At 50.9% G+C, this 16,522-nt stretch overlaps 1 protein-coding gene across 1 annotated transcript; it reads left to right on the plus strand.

Annotated features, from left to right (window-relative positions):
• Positions 1-5,946: 5,946 nt before the first annotated feature.
• Positions 5,947-6,666, plus strand: PHYSODRAFT_329843 (necrosis inducing-like protein NPP1 type; the record flags this gene model as incomplete). Its single annotated transcript, XM_009526376.1, has 1 exon — positions 5,947-6,666. The coding sequence occupies one exon, from the start codon at positions 5,947-5,949 to the stop codon at positions 6,664-6,666; it is 720 nt and encodes a 239-aa protein (XP_009524671.1).
• Between the last annotated feature and the right edge of the window lie 9,856 nt (positions 6,667-16,522).

Below are 16,522 nucleotides of genomic sequence, written 5' to 3' on the forward strand. Positions count from 1 at the left end.
ACTAATCCGGTACAACCAATCTGATGCAGTCGGAAGCTGCAGTTTAGGCCCTGGCAATCACCATCTGCCGAGTACTAGAGCCCCGAGACAGACGTGTAGTACCTGACGTACTAGGGCCCCGAGACGGACATGAAGTACATCAACTACCGGAATCAGTGATTAAGTAGGATTCGCTAAAGCGATGCTAAGAATATGCGTTGGTGCATCTTCCGATTTATTCTTATCACGGAATTGGAGCGTGGGACGGCTACAGCTCCTAAAGTGCCGATTCACGGCGAACGTGCCGATCACAGTGCAACTGGTCCGCGAACGCATGGGGGCGAAAAACATCTTCATCACTACCGAAACGACGGATTCGACGCGACGGAGACCGCTGTCAGTGACTGGGGCATTTAGCGTTTAGAGCGAACAAACGCTATAGGATTTATATTAACCCTTTCGCGGTAAAAGGATACAGAAAGCGCCCTTTATTGTGGAAACCGATTAGATTGTCTAATTGGGATATAAATCGGTTGATTAAGCAGATAGTTAAGCTTAATCGGGTCTGATTTGCTAAATCCGACCTCCTAATTAGATCGACAGACTAAGGTTTGTACTCTGATTTGACAGAGCGGTCAGTTGTGCCTACAACGCCATGTGGCAAGCTGATTTAGCTGCTCCACGGCTTACAAAGCCCGGGACGGCTGATTTGCATGCTAATCAGCCCGAATGTCCGACACCCACACGGCAATCGGTGGCCGATTTAACGTAAAACCGACAAACGCTAATGCTGACGAGAAATGACAGCGCAAATACATGACTTCAGAACTTGATAAATAGAATGCAGTACACATCGAATCTCACAGAAGCGTATTTAATGCACGCGATGCTATTTCTCGTTAGTAGGTACGCGAATCACTCAGCTCGTGGCGGTAAGTGGTCGCTCGTCGTATTTCTGGCGGGTAATGAGGCAACCCCCATTTTATTAACCTTACACCGATTTATACCCTTACCGATGCCATATGAAATCATAAGGATCCCCGATTTAGTACCAGTCAAATCTCTCATGAACGCTGCTTTATCAGCTAATCCGCTCGGGCAATCTAATCGGTTTCCACAATAGATGATTTTCCAAAACACGGTAGAGTGTACCCCCACTTAAAGGGCGCATCCTGTGGGCACTGATTAAAGCAACATTGAAATGTTGGCGTTGCGTAACATTGAGCGCAACGATGGTGCCTCTGCCTCACATTGCACAATGTTACGGTATCTCTCGTAGCAGAATATTTGGTTTACCAATGTGACAATAGTGGACACGCGTCGCCACGACAGCTCGACAGCTCGACAGCACGACAGCGAAGCACGCTGTATCACTCGGGGCGTGCGCCAACAGCTTCCGCCGCTAACGTGGCAAGCGCGTCATGGTGTACGCGCCGACACATGCAGCAGGAGAATGGGCTCTACGGGATCTACGCGCAGCTCTACCTGGGCGCCACGTGTTGTCTATTCCTAGTTGGCAGGACACTCTCGCGTTGGCTTTCGCCTGCGGACTTAGCGTATGGCACGAGGGGGTGGGGCAGGCCGCACAGCGGCGCCCCCCGAGCGAAGCGAGAGAGGGGCGGGCCCCCCGAAGTGCCGTACGCTAAGTCCTCGGCTCGGCCAGGCGCGGTGTCTAGGAAAAAAAATATCGGGTTGCAGCGTTCGCCTTCGCTCGCTCGCGCAGACCCGCCCCCGCCTGATCGGCGGGTGTTGACGATCGGTGAACGCGCTCAGCGAGGCTCGCGCTCACGTTCGCTCGCCCTCCCCCTTTAACCTAACTACGCTGTTGGCTAGAGGCGCATTAAAAGCGCTTACGACTGCTTGGAAGATAGCGCATTCGATCGCATGCAACACGCATCGCGCCTAACGCAACGCAACGCACTGGGAAGGCGTTTGCTCCCGCATACGTAGTTCACACACGCATATAAGCACCGCACTAGGACATGCACACATTAGAATAAGGTTGAGCGGGTGGCCGCTGCAGACGGTCGCACGACGCGGAGGCGGAGCTTCCTACCCGGTAGATTCTGAAATGAGAGCTGTTGTGAGCCAGTCGCTCCAAACATGAAATTTCACGTCTGGAAAATTTACATTGCGTCAATGTTGCAACATTGGAGTCCAATGATTGGACCCCATCAATGTTATTGATCCCACACATTGAGGCTGATTTTCAATGTTGCTTTAATGACTTTCCCTTTTGCTCAAGTTCAAGCTAGTAATCAACCTTCTTTGAAAACAAATCATAATCGGTACGCAGAGTAATCATCATGTAATCATTGCCTATACAAATGCTAAGTCATACGCATACACTCTATGTATCATGCAAATCACCGTAGATGGCATGTCCCATGAGACACACCGAAAAGGCTCCGTAACTTTGTAAAAGGACGCCTAGAGCGCCCTTTTAGAAGGAAGTATCAATGAGTTGTATACTATAATTTATTGAGGATACTCGCGAAAGGGTTAACAACATTTGCCTGATCTGAATATCAATTTCTCGAACTGCATGTTCTCCGTGTCCGTCTCGCGGCTCGTGTACTACAGATGCTCTATTTCCATGTCGGGGCTGTAGTACCTTACGTACTCGGAGTACGTCTCGAGGCTCTAGTACGGCATGTACTCGGAGTACGTCTCGGGGCTCTAGTACGGCATGTACTCGGAGTACGAATGGCCGTCTCGGGGATCTAGTACTTCAGGCAATCGGTATCTACCTCGGGACTCGAGCACTTCGAGTACTCAATGGCCGTCTAGAGGCGCTAGAACTTTACGTACTCGGTGACCATCTCGAGGAACTAGTAGTTGATGTACTTCATGTCCGTCTCGGGGCCCTAGTACGTCAGGTACTACACGTCTGTCTCGGGGCTCTAGTACTCGGCAGATGGTGATTGCCAGGGCCTAAACTGCAGCTACCGACTCCATCAGATTGGTTGTACCGGATTAGTACGGGTCTCTAGTACTTTGTCTCGTGGCTTTAGCATTTCCCAAATCGGTGGTGCAGCACCACCGATTTCCGCAAAAATTCTACAAGGAGAGGTTTTACGACCTTGTCTCATTGTACTAGTTGAGATGAGATTGGTAATGGAACCCAACGGCGAGGGATACAGACGAGCCCTCGGTAGTAAACCCTACCGGTAGATAAGGAATACACTCGAATTAAAAGGAGCTTGGGGGATGAGGCTCAACAGTATCATGCCAAATTTTTTAGGTCTCGGTATTATTACCTACCTCGTGCCCAACATCAATTACGGTATTAGATCAAATATAGTTTGGTGTTACCGCAGTATAGATTGTTATCTACATGAATCCCATGCTTGCTCATCGATTTGAGCAGCCTTTTCGGGTTGTACAGACAATCCTCTTTGGAGTGATATCCCGAATAGGGATACCCTCTGGTTAGCACTAATGGAGGCTCTCCCAATGACCGACGACATACAAATTCAAGTCAAAACATCCTCTAACCTCCGGATAGTGCTTAGTGATACGAGATTGGGCTTTATCACTAGCAAGAGACCGTTAACTATGAGAATGTCCATTTCGTAAAGCATGTCCGACGTGGGTCGCTTGCGACCTTGAATGGACTTGGATTCTCCGAGTTCGCGGATATATTATTTTAATAAACTTCCAAGTTTTGCATGACGAGATTCTGGAACGTGCATTTATCGTTTTTGCCTGGGCGCTAGACTAGATTTCGCGTTGTAGCTGCCTGTACAGTCCTCCCAGTTCCATCTGAATAGTGCTCAGTGTCTCACCACTTCTCGCGCCATATAGTAGTATATATTATAATGTCCAGCGCAACAACTGCTTGTATCTAGCGCTTCGACCCCGTATCGAGTGCAATACAAGGTCACCAAGTGCCTGAATGGTGGCAATATCAGTGATATAGTGATATTATATCACTACCGTGGTTCCTTGAACGACAATGTACCGCCGATATGGTACAGATCTAGATAGTGATGCCTCTGCATAGTGATAAAAAGTGGTCTCCCGAGGCTATCACTACAAAGAGGATCATCTGTACAACCAAAAAACTGCATATGTACCATATACGTGGTACTATATTGTGTACCACCCCAATGGTACACCCTACCACAGGAATACCCTCACCAAGGAATAGCAAGTGGGGATTGTCAGTTCTGGCGCAGTGCACTGATCAAACGGATCTCCGTGACGGTTCCAGTGCATGGTCCACGCGAGCAGCTACTTCGCAGAAACGTCTCAACCATTCAATCGCCTCCACCAGTCTTCGTGGAACGGCCGTTCTGGGCCAGTGGTCTCGCCAGCATTCGAGTATGTAGCCTTCTTTGAACTTGTGCAAAGCCAGTGTTAGTTTTGAAACGAAAGCTCCATAATGACGCGATGCCCGTGTTCGCAGAGTTCAGGGGTTTTTTTTCGTCACCGAGGATACACCATTATCATCGTGTGCATACCTGTATGCACAGAGCGGGCTAGAGCCCAAATTTACGTGAGCCATCCCGCTACGTTCTATCTAGCTGATCGCCAATGGACTAGCCCCAATCTTGTTCTGTAATCTAAATGGCACTGTCAAGCCTACACGGGCATTGGAAGCGTATTACAGAGTTCAATTCACGCTGAGTTATGTGCCACGGTGGCCCTGATGGGATCATGCAGTCACCAGGTACAGTAGTAGGGAAGTTTATTGCAATCGACCGGGTTTGCATCAGAATTTTTATTGAAATCGACTGGGTTTGGAGTTTAATACGGATAGGCTGCACGGGGACCGATGTCACGAGCGAGCGCAGCGATCCAGTCTGCGGTTTGCCGGTCTGTGTGCGAAGCACGCGGCTGCAAGCCCAGGCCGCAGCAGTGGTCTGCTTGGTAAGTGGAGGTGACGCGTGCGAGCCGCAGCGGGCTTGTTAGGGTTCTGTCCCAGTGAGCGCAGCCAGCCTAGGGGGTTTTGGGGTCGCGTGTAGGCGATAGTTAAAGGTGACATCCATTCCACCTCATTTCAAACCCGGTCGATTTCAATAATTTCCTGATCGAATATGGGGCCCCCATATGCTACAGTCTCAATTTAGTAATACCCCCATTTTGTAGATGCATTACTAAATGAACACAATGTACCTTGCCTGTAAAATGAAAATGGTACTGTATCGTGTCAAACTTGCATATCGTTCATCGTCGATGTGGACGAGTTGACAAGTTTGATATTTACCGGTAGAGTCCTTGAGTTGGCAACTCCAGATCAGTGCCAACATGAGGCACGTAGGCTGGTGGTGCCAACACACATCGCGTCTTGATTTCCTGACGCCGATTTGGCGACTGAAAGCCCTTATCCTACAACTTCAAGGAGCTCGGAGTCTCCGAGAAGGAGATCTCGTCCGCAGGATGCTGATGTTGCATGCACTGCGTGAAAACCATGTGGCAACAAGTACTGTGTTCTTGCTCGCCACTCCACTCGAGGTCGTCGGCACATGCAAGGATCCTTTTTGAACGCTACCACATCTCTGTATGCCTTGTACAGGTAGCTCACGCTTGCACGTCCAGCGGTCGAAAGATAACGTGCTAACAGTGAAAAATTTGCAACAGAGAACGTTGACGCTTAAGATTAAAAGTCACGCTCAATTGATCCTCGTTCGCTCACATAATATGTCGAAGTTGCAGTCACAACACCAGCATCAGACGAAGCAAGATAGCCTCGCGACTGGCAAGATTCGCCGTGGATTTCTGCACGGGCTCACCCTATGTGAGGTTACACTTCAAATCCGTGCGGATGCACGCCCGCTACAGATTTTCAGCAGTTCGTCGGTCCCTCTCACTGCCGAGGTAACCACGATAGTAGAGGAAGGAAGGAGTTCCGTCCGACGCACCGGAGTGGGTAAGTGAGCTCGCCATTTTCCAATTCGAGTCGTTCCAGCTCAAGCCCAACCACCCGCCACCAAGACGGACAAGATTCAGTACAAATTAAGCATGAACCTCCGAGGATTCTTCACCGTCGCCACCATCGTCGCTGTTTCCACCGCCTCCGCTCAAGCTGAGATCATCGACCACGACCAAGTCGTGCCGTTCGCTCAGCCTGAAGCTGTCACGATCTCCCAGAAGGCCGCAGTCAAGTTCAAGCCGCAGATTCACATCACCAACGGGTGTCACCCGTACCCCGCAGCGAACGAGGCTGGCCAGACCAGCGGCGGACTCAAACCCACAGGAGCCCCCAGCAGCTCGTGCAAAGGCTCTGGTTGGGGTTCGCAAGTCTACGGTCGCTCGACCTGGTACAGCGGCAGGTGGGCTATCATGTACTCGTGGTACTTCCCCAAGGACTCGCCGTCCACTGGCCTGGGTCACCGCCACGACTGGGAGCACGTCGTCGTGTGGATCGACAACCCCGACGTGGAGAACCCGACGATCCTGTCCACGTCTCCGTCGGCCCACAGCGGCTACTCGTACTACGTCCCTCCCAGCGCCGACTCGATCGACGGCACGAGCGTCAAGGTGAACTACGAGAGCCACTGGCCCATCAACCACGCGCTCGATATGACCTCCGAGAGCGGCGAGTTCCAGGACCTTATCATGTGGGACCAGCTCTCGGACGCCGCTCGGCTGGCGCTCAACACGACAAGCTTCGGCAGCGCGAACGTGCCCATGAACGACGGCAACTTCTTGACGAAGCTCGGTAAGGCCTGGCCATTCTGAAGTTTTACGTAAAGTCATCACCAGAGCTCTACTAATACGGGAAAGGTCAATTTTCCCACTTTTTCAGAAAATATGACCTTTTTTGAAGAGCAAAGTATGGGAAATATGGGATTCACTATTTAACTAGGTCGTCTTCGACTTGGCTGGGAACACCAGTGGTATAAACGCTGGTGATGGTACCGGTGCTAATTGCCATGATAAGGGAGAACTGCGGCACGCGCGATATTCAAGGGCGTGGCCCCTGCGGGGCCACACTGCGGCCCGCAGGGGCCACACCCATGAATATCGCGCGTGCCGCAGTTCACTTTCTGAAGCTGGTGCATGGGTCTGTTGACGTGCATTTCCTGCCTCAGTCTGTAGTTGCCGTTGAACCTGTTCTGTCGACATCCTTCTGGCTGGTGTAGCACGAAGGTTGCGCCAGGTTACGCTTACGCGTCCAATTAATCCGTTGGGAGCTGTCCACCCCCTCATTCTTCGGGTGTTCCCAGTATAAGCTATTGCTTGTATTGTGATCGGCACCCCGAATGTCTAATTTGGATAGTAAATCGGTCAAGTTTTTGGCTAATATAGACTTCAAAGTTATTTATTTCGACTGATCTCCTCATTAGATTCCCCACCTCTATTTTAGACTAGGAATTATCATGGCGATTAGCAAGCAGGCTCATGTGGTTAATCCGATTCGCAACAGATTTGTTTGTAAATAAGGCGGAATGTCGCCGTGGAAGTCGACATTCCGAGCTATTTGAGCAAAATACTTATAGCTCTGTAGATGCCGACGTAAGCCACCAGCTTTGTAGCGTGCAATATGGAAGGTGTCAAAGCATTTAGAGGCAGTGCACTAGATAGTCAATAAATAGAAGTCAAATAACTACTGCATACCATATATCGAATAGTTAACCACCAAATTGGTTTACGAAGCATTCGCTCAGGTTTTTGAAGCTGTCTGGTGCTCCATTGTGAGAATTGGACCCAATAATTGCAGTATTAGTCAAAATTACGTAAACTATGGCTACCCCGCAGAACGTCGCCAATGAAGGTAACCCCGTAGAAGCTTCACGAAGGCTTTGTAGTGCAGCGCTTGAGTTGTATAACAATTGAGGACTGGAGTGGCAGTGACAGAGGCTGATGATAGGTATTTTGCACAGGTCATCGATACTTGTGTCAATTTGTTTGTGATTTCCTATCTACATCATTTTTTTAAACAAACTTAATCTCAAATTGTCGCTGAACCGGCAGGATCGTGGCGTGCGGAAACTAATACGGTAAAAACAGCATCAGGTACGAAAATAACAGGTACCTGCCTCATGCAGTGAATAAGACCTTTAGCCTTGCATGCTAGTAATTTTTTTACGGACTGTAAATGCGAAACACAAGTCGCTTTCATCGAAAATGCGCTTGCTTATGGACTCTTTATTGCCTTCGTAGACAAAATAGTGGATAGGTGCGTTGAGCTGATTGCTTGCAGATACGAAAGAATGAATCATGTAACTATCCACGATAAATAAGAGAAAATTGATGCAAGCAACTGGCACAACTTGCTACTTCGAAGTATAATAAAACAGCTACCTTCCAGAACACAACTGCAACATATACAGCAAAGTGATCAGGCTATTAACCCAGGTGGATAGCCCCAACAAAGCACTCTAATCGACGTTTCTACTATGAGAACCCTCAAATTTCTCCCATATTCAGTGATCGCCAGGATATGGGAAATACGGGAAAATTTCTGAAATTCCCGTATCGGTAGAGGTCTGGTCATCACTGCTAGGTGCAGCTCGATGTTGGCACGTGTAGTCGTGCGTATAAAAGAATCAAGAAGAGTATTGTTGAGGTTCGATGTACTAGAAAAAATTGTGAAAGACGGACTCCCAGCAAAAAGTTAGTTGCACGGTTTTTTCTCTTTCGTAAGCTTAGTAGTGGTTATGATTTTAACATCAAATTGCCAAACGGTCGGACTTCTGGGGACCAAGGTCCACTAATAGAAATGGCTGCATCATAGTACTCGCGTGGTCGAATGGAACTGTTTTATGTAGACAAGAATCATCAACGTTCGCTATCATTTGGTGCGAGTTTGTGTAAACAAACCTCTGCCCTGATGTTGCAGAACTCCACCAGGGCTTGCATTTGTATTCCTAGCGCAACAGATAAATTGAAGATCAGAACTCAACAACTTTCGTGCTGCTCGCGTTCAAAGACTCAAAATCGATTAAATATTAGGTTAGAAAGTTACTTCTGCAGACGTGGTATCCAAAGGTGATGACTCAGTGGCAATAGATTATGTTGACTGTTATGTTGAAATGATGATGCTCAGCGCCTCCAAGTAACATCCAACCAGTGTATTCATGTCCTGGTTTGTTGTAATTTGAGCAGTGGCATCCAGCCTACCCATTTGCTAACAGACCAGTCACGTAATACTCGCGGAATGCAGCGGCCGGCCGAGTCGGCCACTGGCCGAGCAGGAGGGGCGCGGCGGGGTGGGGGGGTAGATGAATACCTACAGAAGCTGTCTAGCATTTAAGCCTTGGGGAGCAAGGTATTCATTCAAGGGCTAGAATCTGGCTAATCAGAGAAATTGGAGTGTTTGGTTCATTTTACTGAAGTATTTAAACCGTTGCAGAGGGACACAATGCTATCAAGGCATGAACATCTATTTTCGCATCACTTTGCCGAGTCCTTGATTGCTTTTAAAGGAATGCGACAGCTGAAACAATTGGCGGGAACCCACCCGGGTACCCATCGGGACCCCGGTTCCCCCAAAACTGCCGGTACCCATGCATGAATAACGATGTTGTGCTCTTCTCTCTTGTGATGCCGAATGGAAAGTGAGATTACGTTGAAAGCTTTAACTGCCAAGCTACCTCAGCTACAGCTACAGTACTAGCATCTAGAACCCTGGTCAAGTTGGTCACACCTTCGCGAAGCTTCGACACTTCAACATGCAAGTTGCCCTTGGTGTCTGCCACACAAATGTGTACAATCCATCACCTGCTAACAGCTGATGATCTGCCTGGCATCTCGTGACACTCCCCCTCAACTTGCACGCTCACGGATCCCGCTGCGCTCACGTAGATGCACTAGTTGGGGTGCAGGCAGCGCCTTCGTGAGGAAATCAGCAAGTTGCTGCGCTGACGGGACGTGCTTGAGCTGAATGTCGCCTTGCTCGACATGGTCACGGACGAAGTGGGCTCCGAGATCGATGTGCTTCGCTCTCGGGGTATGTCCTTGGTTAGTCGCGATGCTGATCGCCGACTTGTTGTCCATGTAGACCGTCGTAGCCGCATTGCTTGTGAGCCCCATTTCCATGAGTAGGTATCGAACCCATACGACCTCTTGAGTTGTCATCGCCAAGGACATGTACTCCGCCTCAGCGGAGGACAACGCCACCGAATTCTGACGCTTGCTCTTGTACACCACGACACCACCACCGAGCATCACCAGTAGCCCAGACGTGGATCGTCGAAACTCCCTGTCGCCACCCCAGTTTGCGTCACAGTACGCGTGCAGCACGATCTTGCCCTCGGTCGACTTCTTGTACGAAATACCGTGCTGCGCAGTGCCCTTCAGGTAATGTAGTACGCGCAACGCCGCTCGCCAGTGCATTTCCCGTGGTTGCTCGAGATACTGTGAGAGGACAGACATTGCGTAGCTGATGTCAGGGCGTGTTGCATTGGCGATGTACAGTAACGACCCGACCAATTCGCGGTACACAGTGGGGTTCTTGATCACTGGCTGATTCTCATCGGGGCACAAATCTTGACCAACGATTCGCGGATTGCGGACTCCGTGCGCGTCCTGCTGCTCGAACTTTTCCAGCATTTTGGTGATAAACTGCGTTTGTTTCAACAGCAGCTCCCCCTTGTTTGGCGAATAGTCGATCTCCATGCCCAAAATGTAGCGCGAAGCTCCAAGTGACTTCACTGAAAAGTGTGCAGCCAGCTCTCGGCAGATTGCATCCGCGACTTCATCAGACTCGCATCCCACGAGGAGGTCGTCGACGTAGAGGACGATGTAGACTGGGGACTTGGTATCTGCTCCGCGGCGACGAACGAAAAGACAGGGGTCTGCTCGGCACTGCTGGAACCCCATGGACAGGAAGACGGCGCGAATTTTCTTAAACCAGACTGCAGCAGCTTGCTTCAAGCCGTACAGACTGCGCCGCAGCTTGCACATCATACCAGGGGCAACACGAATTCCTTTTGGTGGCATCATGTAGACGTCTTCTTCCAAATCGCCGTTGAGAAATGCAGTCTCAACATCGAATTGCCTGATCACGAGCTGCATGTTGATGCACGCCGACAAGAATACACGAATTGTGTTCGAACTTGCCACCGGCGAGTAGGTTTGGAAGTAGTCAACACCACGCGTCTGCAAATACCCCAGAGCCACCAAGCGAGCCTTGTAGCGAGCGATCTCGCCCTTCTCGTTGAACTTGTGGCCAAAGCCCCATTTGAACCCGATGACCTTGACCCCGGGCGGTCTGCGCACGATGTCCCACGTGTGATTCCGAATGTGGGCCCTGATCTCCGCTCGGATGGCTTTCTTCCACTGAGGCGATTCCGGTGAATTGACGGCGTCTTCGTATTCTTCTGGAACTTGAGTCGCAGCCATGGCCACCTCGTCGAGGCGCGGTCGTTTCGAGTCAGGTTCAGCGACTTCGTCATCACTGTCCACTGCAGATCCATCCGTAAGCTGCGCCACACCACTTGAAGGTGAGCCATTCGTTAGAAGCGGCACGTCGCCCCCTTCAGCTCTGTCCGTGAGCAACGGCACGTCACCAGGATTGCCGCGACTGCTATCGTCCATGAGCAGGTGGGGTGCTGGTTGAGACAGGAACTGAGGTCGCGTCGACCCACCGCTAAACACAAGTGCATCACCACCAGGAAAATGCCGAGGCCGCTGCATAATTGAGCTCGATAGTGGTGGATCCAGCTCGATGCGAGGCAAATGGCGGTCACCGCCGCTGCGATTGTTGTTCTGCCCTGCCACGACCACTGCATTGCTCGTGCTCGGTGAGTGGCTTGATGCCACACGAGACGCTTCGATTGCCTGAATATCCCGGCGCTCCCCCTCAATCGGAACTACGGTATTAGAATCCAGTCCTTGCACGCCACCAGAGACGTCGACTTCCATATCCTCGCCGTTGTCCATCTTGATTTCATCAACGTCCATTGCTTCATCGGCTGACGGCTGGGGTAGGCTTGCTCGGGGGCGTTCTCCATCATCATCCGCGTCATCACGGCAGCTTACCCGAGGAGCTTGGTCGACCATGACCACATCGCGATACCCAGAAGGTGGGCGCTCGTCGAGCACAACCGCGCGCGTCGTCACCAGTCGGTTATCCTCCAGATCCCAGACACGGTACGCCTTCGATGTCTCCGCGTATCCAAGGAACACGCAGCGGTGGGCCTTGGAGTCCCATTTCGCGCGCTTGTTGTCGCTGACACGCGTGTACCCCTTCGCCCCGAACACACGCAAGTAGCTCAGGTCCGGGCGCGAGCCAAAGAGAACTTCGTACGGACTTTTGCTCGGCCGTGCGGTGTTGGGGACTCGGTTAATTGTGTGAGCCGCGGTCATAATAGCTTCTGCCCACCATGTACGATCCACCTCCATGTAGTACAGCATCGAGCGTGCCATTTCCGCCAGCGTGCGATTCATCCTCTCTGCCATACCGTTTTGTTGCGGCGTGTAGGGGACCGAAGTCTGGTGAACGATGCCTTGAGCTGCACAGTACTCATTGAACCGACGATTCACGTACTCGCCGCCATTGTCGCTCCTCACGCACTTGATCTTGTGACCGGTTTGCGTCTCGACTATCGCCTTGAACTCTTTAAAGCGATCAAATACTTGTGAGTTCGCAGCCAATAAGTACACGTACACGAAGCGACTGAAGTCATCGATGAACGTCAGCACGTAGAGAGCCCCACCCTTGGACTTCGGCTTCATGGGGCCCATTAGGTCAGTGTGCACGATCTCAAATGGGCGAGTCGTCTTCACCTCGCTCCCTGACTTGTGACTAAAGGGGCTGTTGGTCATTTGCCACGCACACACCCGTCGCAAACTCCACCGCGCGTCACTGGTACCGCTGGCACTCCGTCGCACGCCTTCAACACTTGCTGAAACTTCGTCTCCGATACGTGGCCCAGACGAGCATGCCACAATCCAGACTCCTGAGCACCTTGGCTCCCTCCAACGGCTTGATGAGCTTCCACCGCCGAGTCTTGCTCCACAGTCCACGCAAACAATTTCTCCGCCCACAAGCAGCGTTGCTCGATCATGCTCGAATTGAACAAGAACACCACGAGCAGTCAACGCAGGCACCGACAAGAGCTTCCTATCCAGCTCCGGCGCGTGCAGCACATCGGTCAGCTTTACCGTGCGACCATGTAATGTAATGTAATGTATTACGTTTTCGCGTTGCCACACTATGCTTTCGCTAGGCTCAGCTTTGCTAGTCGACCATGTGCGAGGACGAATCTCACACAGTCTTTTCCTCTCGCCTGTAGCCGTTGACCATTGGCTACCGTGATGCTGATGGGTGCACCCAGCTCCTGGTACTCGATGAAGTCAGAATATTCACCAGTCATGTGGCAACTTGCACCACTATCCAGCAACCACGTCGAGCATCGCCGAAAACATAAATTCACTTCCCGACTTCGATGAATCCACACCCGGGCAGTCTGCGCGCTTGTGGCCACGCTGCCCACAGTCGAAGCACTTCCCTTGAAAGTCACCACTTCTGCGCTTGGTCCGTTGCTTTCGGCCGTCCCGCTCACCTCGACCGCGGCATCCTTGGCTACGCCGCTCGCGTCCGCGCTGTTCCGACACCTTGAACGCGGTTTCCTTCTGCTCGCGCTTCTGCAGCGTATCGTACTCCCGTCGCAGCATCTCCTTGGCGTCCAGCAACGTCACTTCATTGTGCGCCTCGATGTGCGCACCATCGCGTCGTACTCCTGAGGAAGGCTACCCAGAAGCACCACCAGCTTCTCTCCTTCGTCCACGTCGTCTCCTGCGGCGCCGAGCTTGAGGCACAGCTCGTCAAACTTCAGCATGTGGTCCATAAGATTTGCGCCGCTCTCCATGGAGAACTCGTGCAGCTGTTTGCGAGGCTGCACCCGGTTGTGGAGATTCTTCTTGGAGAAGGTCTTGAGCGTCTCCCACGCCTCGACAGCCGTCTTGCACTCGCGCACCATCGACTGGTAGGTAGGAGACAACAACTTCACGAGCACCGCCAAAGCCTTCATGTCTGCCGCTTCCCATTGGGGAGTATCCCGTTGCACCGCCGACTCAGGCTTCATGAAGACATGGTCCAGCAGATCCTTGCGGGCGAGCGTCATGCGGGTGTTGAATTCCCACATGAAGTAGTTGTCGTCCGTGAGGATCTCGTTGGGTCCGGGCGTTTTTGGGCTCATAACCAATAACGATGTTGTGCTCTTCTCTCTTGTGATGCCGAATGAAAAGTGAGATTACGTTGAAAGCTTTAACTGCCAAGCTACCTCAGCTACAGCTACAGTACTAGCATCTAGAACCCTGGTCAAGTTGGTCACACCTTCGCGAAGCTTCGACACTTCAACATGCAAGTTGCCCTTGGTGTCTGCCACACAAATGTGTACAATCCATCACCTGCTAACAGCTGATGATCTGCCTGGCATCTCGTGACAGCATGGTCAAATGTATTGGAGTGTTGGTCTATGACCTACGTTGAACGTAGCTTAAGCTCGGTAGAGAAACGGAAGGTGAATTCGTCTTCGCTCCCGTCCTGTGTCTCTCCATGAAAATCCAAACTCTTCCCTGGTACAGCGGTAGAGGGCTTTCCGGCCACATCGCTAACCTCCTGCTCACATCACATTATGTGATTCACATAAGGTGGACTTTGGCATGGTAAGGTACGTTATTCGGGTCTACTCAGTACCGGTGACAGATTTGTGGTACTCATTCGTACAGCACTTGGGTTTGATGGTTTAACTTGCCCCAACGGTACCAATATGGGGCCGAAAATAAAATAAATAATTCGCGATTTGGTCGGTATCATTTGCGGGAACCCGGGTTCCCGCCAATTGTTTCAGCTGTAGCAACGATACCAGGCATCACACCAAGAACAATCAGAACCAAAAACGCCTTACCCGCCTAGGTAGGTACGCCTCCCCGTATTCCCACAGCATGAGGCTGTCCGCTGAAGGCTTCCTATTCCTCAAAAACCCTGCAGGCGCAACCTACCTCTCCTTGTCACCGTTGCTCGGTGTCTGCCTCCCTCTGTCCCTCTGAGACGGCGAACCTGACCATCTCTGGTAGCGGCGTTCTTGATTTCGGCTTCTCTTGTGGCGATAGTAGAGCCCATGGCGACTATGCCTAAAGTAGCCGCGATCAGGGCTATCAGGAGGGTGAAACGCATCGCCGCCGGTCGGGGAAGTTCTTGAATGACCTCCGTGCTTACAAGGCAGGGTACGTAGCAAACCCCTGGTGGTGGATTACATCCTGACGAAGTGTTGGCGTACGAGTATTGAACCGTCATCACTTGTGCAACTGCGTGTGGACTGCGGGTGCAAATCACTATGAAACCGCATGCTCCGCTATCAATAATAAGCACAAGGATTCATAACGTACCAAAACAGACCTGTTAACTTTCATAATTACATGGATAGTATATTATCCCTGCTGCATGTTGCTTGAGTCTTTTAGGGTCGACATTCGCGTGACACAATCGCTCGGATGTCGCTCGACTATCCAATGAATGAAGTCACGAATACATTTGACATCGTCTACCTCACGCTGGGAACCGTCATCGCTCGCCGACTCGGCAATCACCTTCTTCTACCCCACAAGCTGCCTGACACACTGTACATGTAACCTGTATAAACACCTACCGAAGCTTCGTGCGAGCCCAAAAAACACTGGCATAGTAGCTAAACACAGTAGCTTTGCATCAAAGTAGCTTCAGACGCTGTATATACCAATCTCATCGACGCCTGCTACAGCTCAACTGTTCCGTGTTCTCTAACGGTGGGTACATTCAGCACTTGGTCGTGTTTCAATCATAATAAGTAACAGTAAACGTCGATCATAGACTTCGTTACACGTAATAGATTACGAGGACTACAAACTCTGTTCGCCTTCATACATCCAGCTTTTTTTGTTTTTTTGTTTGTCTTCGAACGACCAGGCGTTGCAGAGCTTCGTCAAGAAATTGCCGTCGATCATCGGCACGCTCGTCTTGCAGAGGCTCGTCGCGTTGAGGCGCCAGCCGAGCGGCGTTCGGACCTAATAGACCTCGCCAGTTGTATCAGGGTGTACTAAATGCCTAAATGCCGAGGTAGAATCGACTAGGGGGAGGCTATGCCTTAAGTTCTCGGTAATAGTTTAGCACTACTCGAAGTTTTCCTTTAACCCTCTTTCCACTGTGGCAGGTAGATTCGATGATGCGACGTTGCTTTACATAAAGGCCCACATTGCCTGCTGCCTACTGCAGAGCGACGCTCATGTATCGACTAAGCCGTGCTAAAGCACGGAGAAGCTCTGGATTTTATCATGCAGTAGTATGTAGCATTCCAAGCTACCGTAGTACATGTAGTAAAGTTTTTGTAAACGTGTTATCTCGTCCATTACGCTATTGCGAGTCCTATGATTGGCATAGGCTGTTGACTAGTGTAGCGTTCACATACGTATGCTCTCGCTTCTTCCGAGGGTGTGTAGGTAAGGAGAGGTTGTATAACTCGTTACCATTCCTTCGACTCAAGAGATTCCGTGTTTAGCTATTCTATGAACCTTGGTTTCGTGCGAAGTGATCTGTAAACTTCAGTTAGAGTGAACCAAATAACATGTAGGCGTCCGTCTCCAAGCCAATGATTACCCGTGAAAGATG

The sequence above is a fragment of the Phytophthora sojae genome (genome assembly GCF_000149755.1).
Source record: "Phytophthora sojae unplaced genomic scaffold PHYSOscaffold_3, whole genome shotgun sequence".
NCBI lineage: Eukaryota > Oomycota > Peronosporomycetes > Peronosporales > Peronosporaceae > Phytophthora > Phytophthora sojae.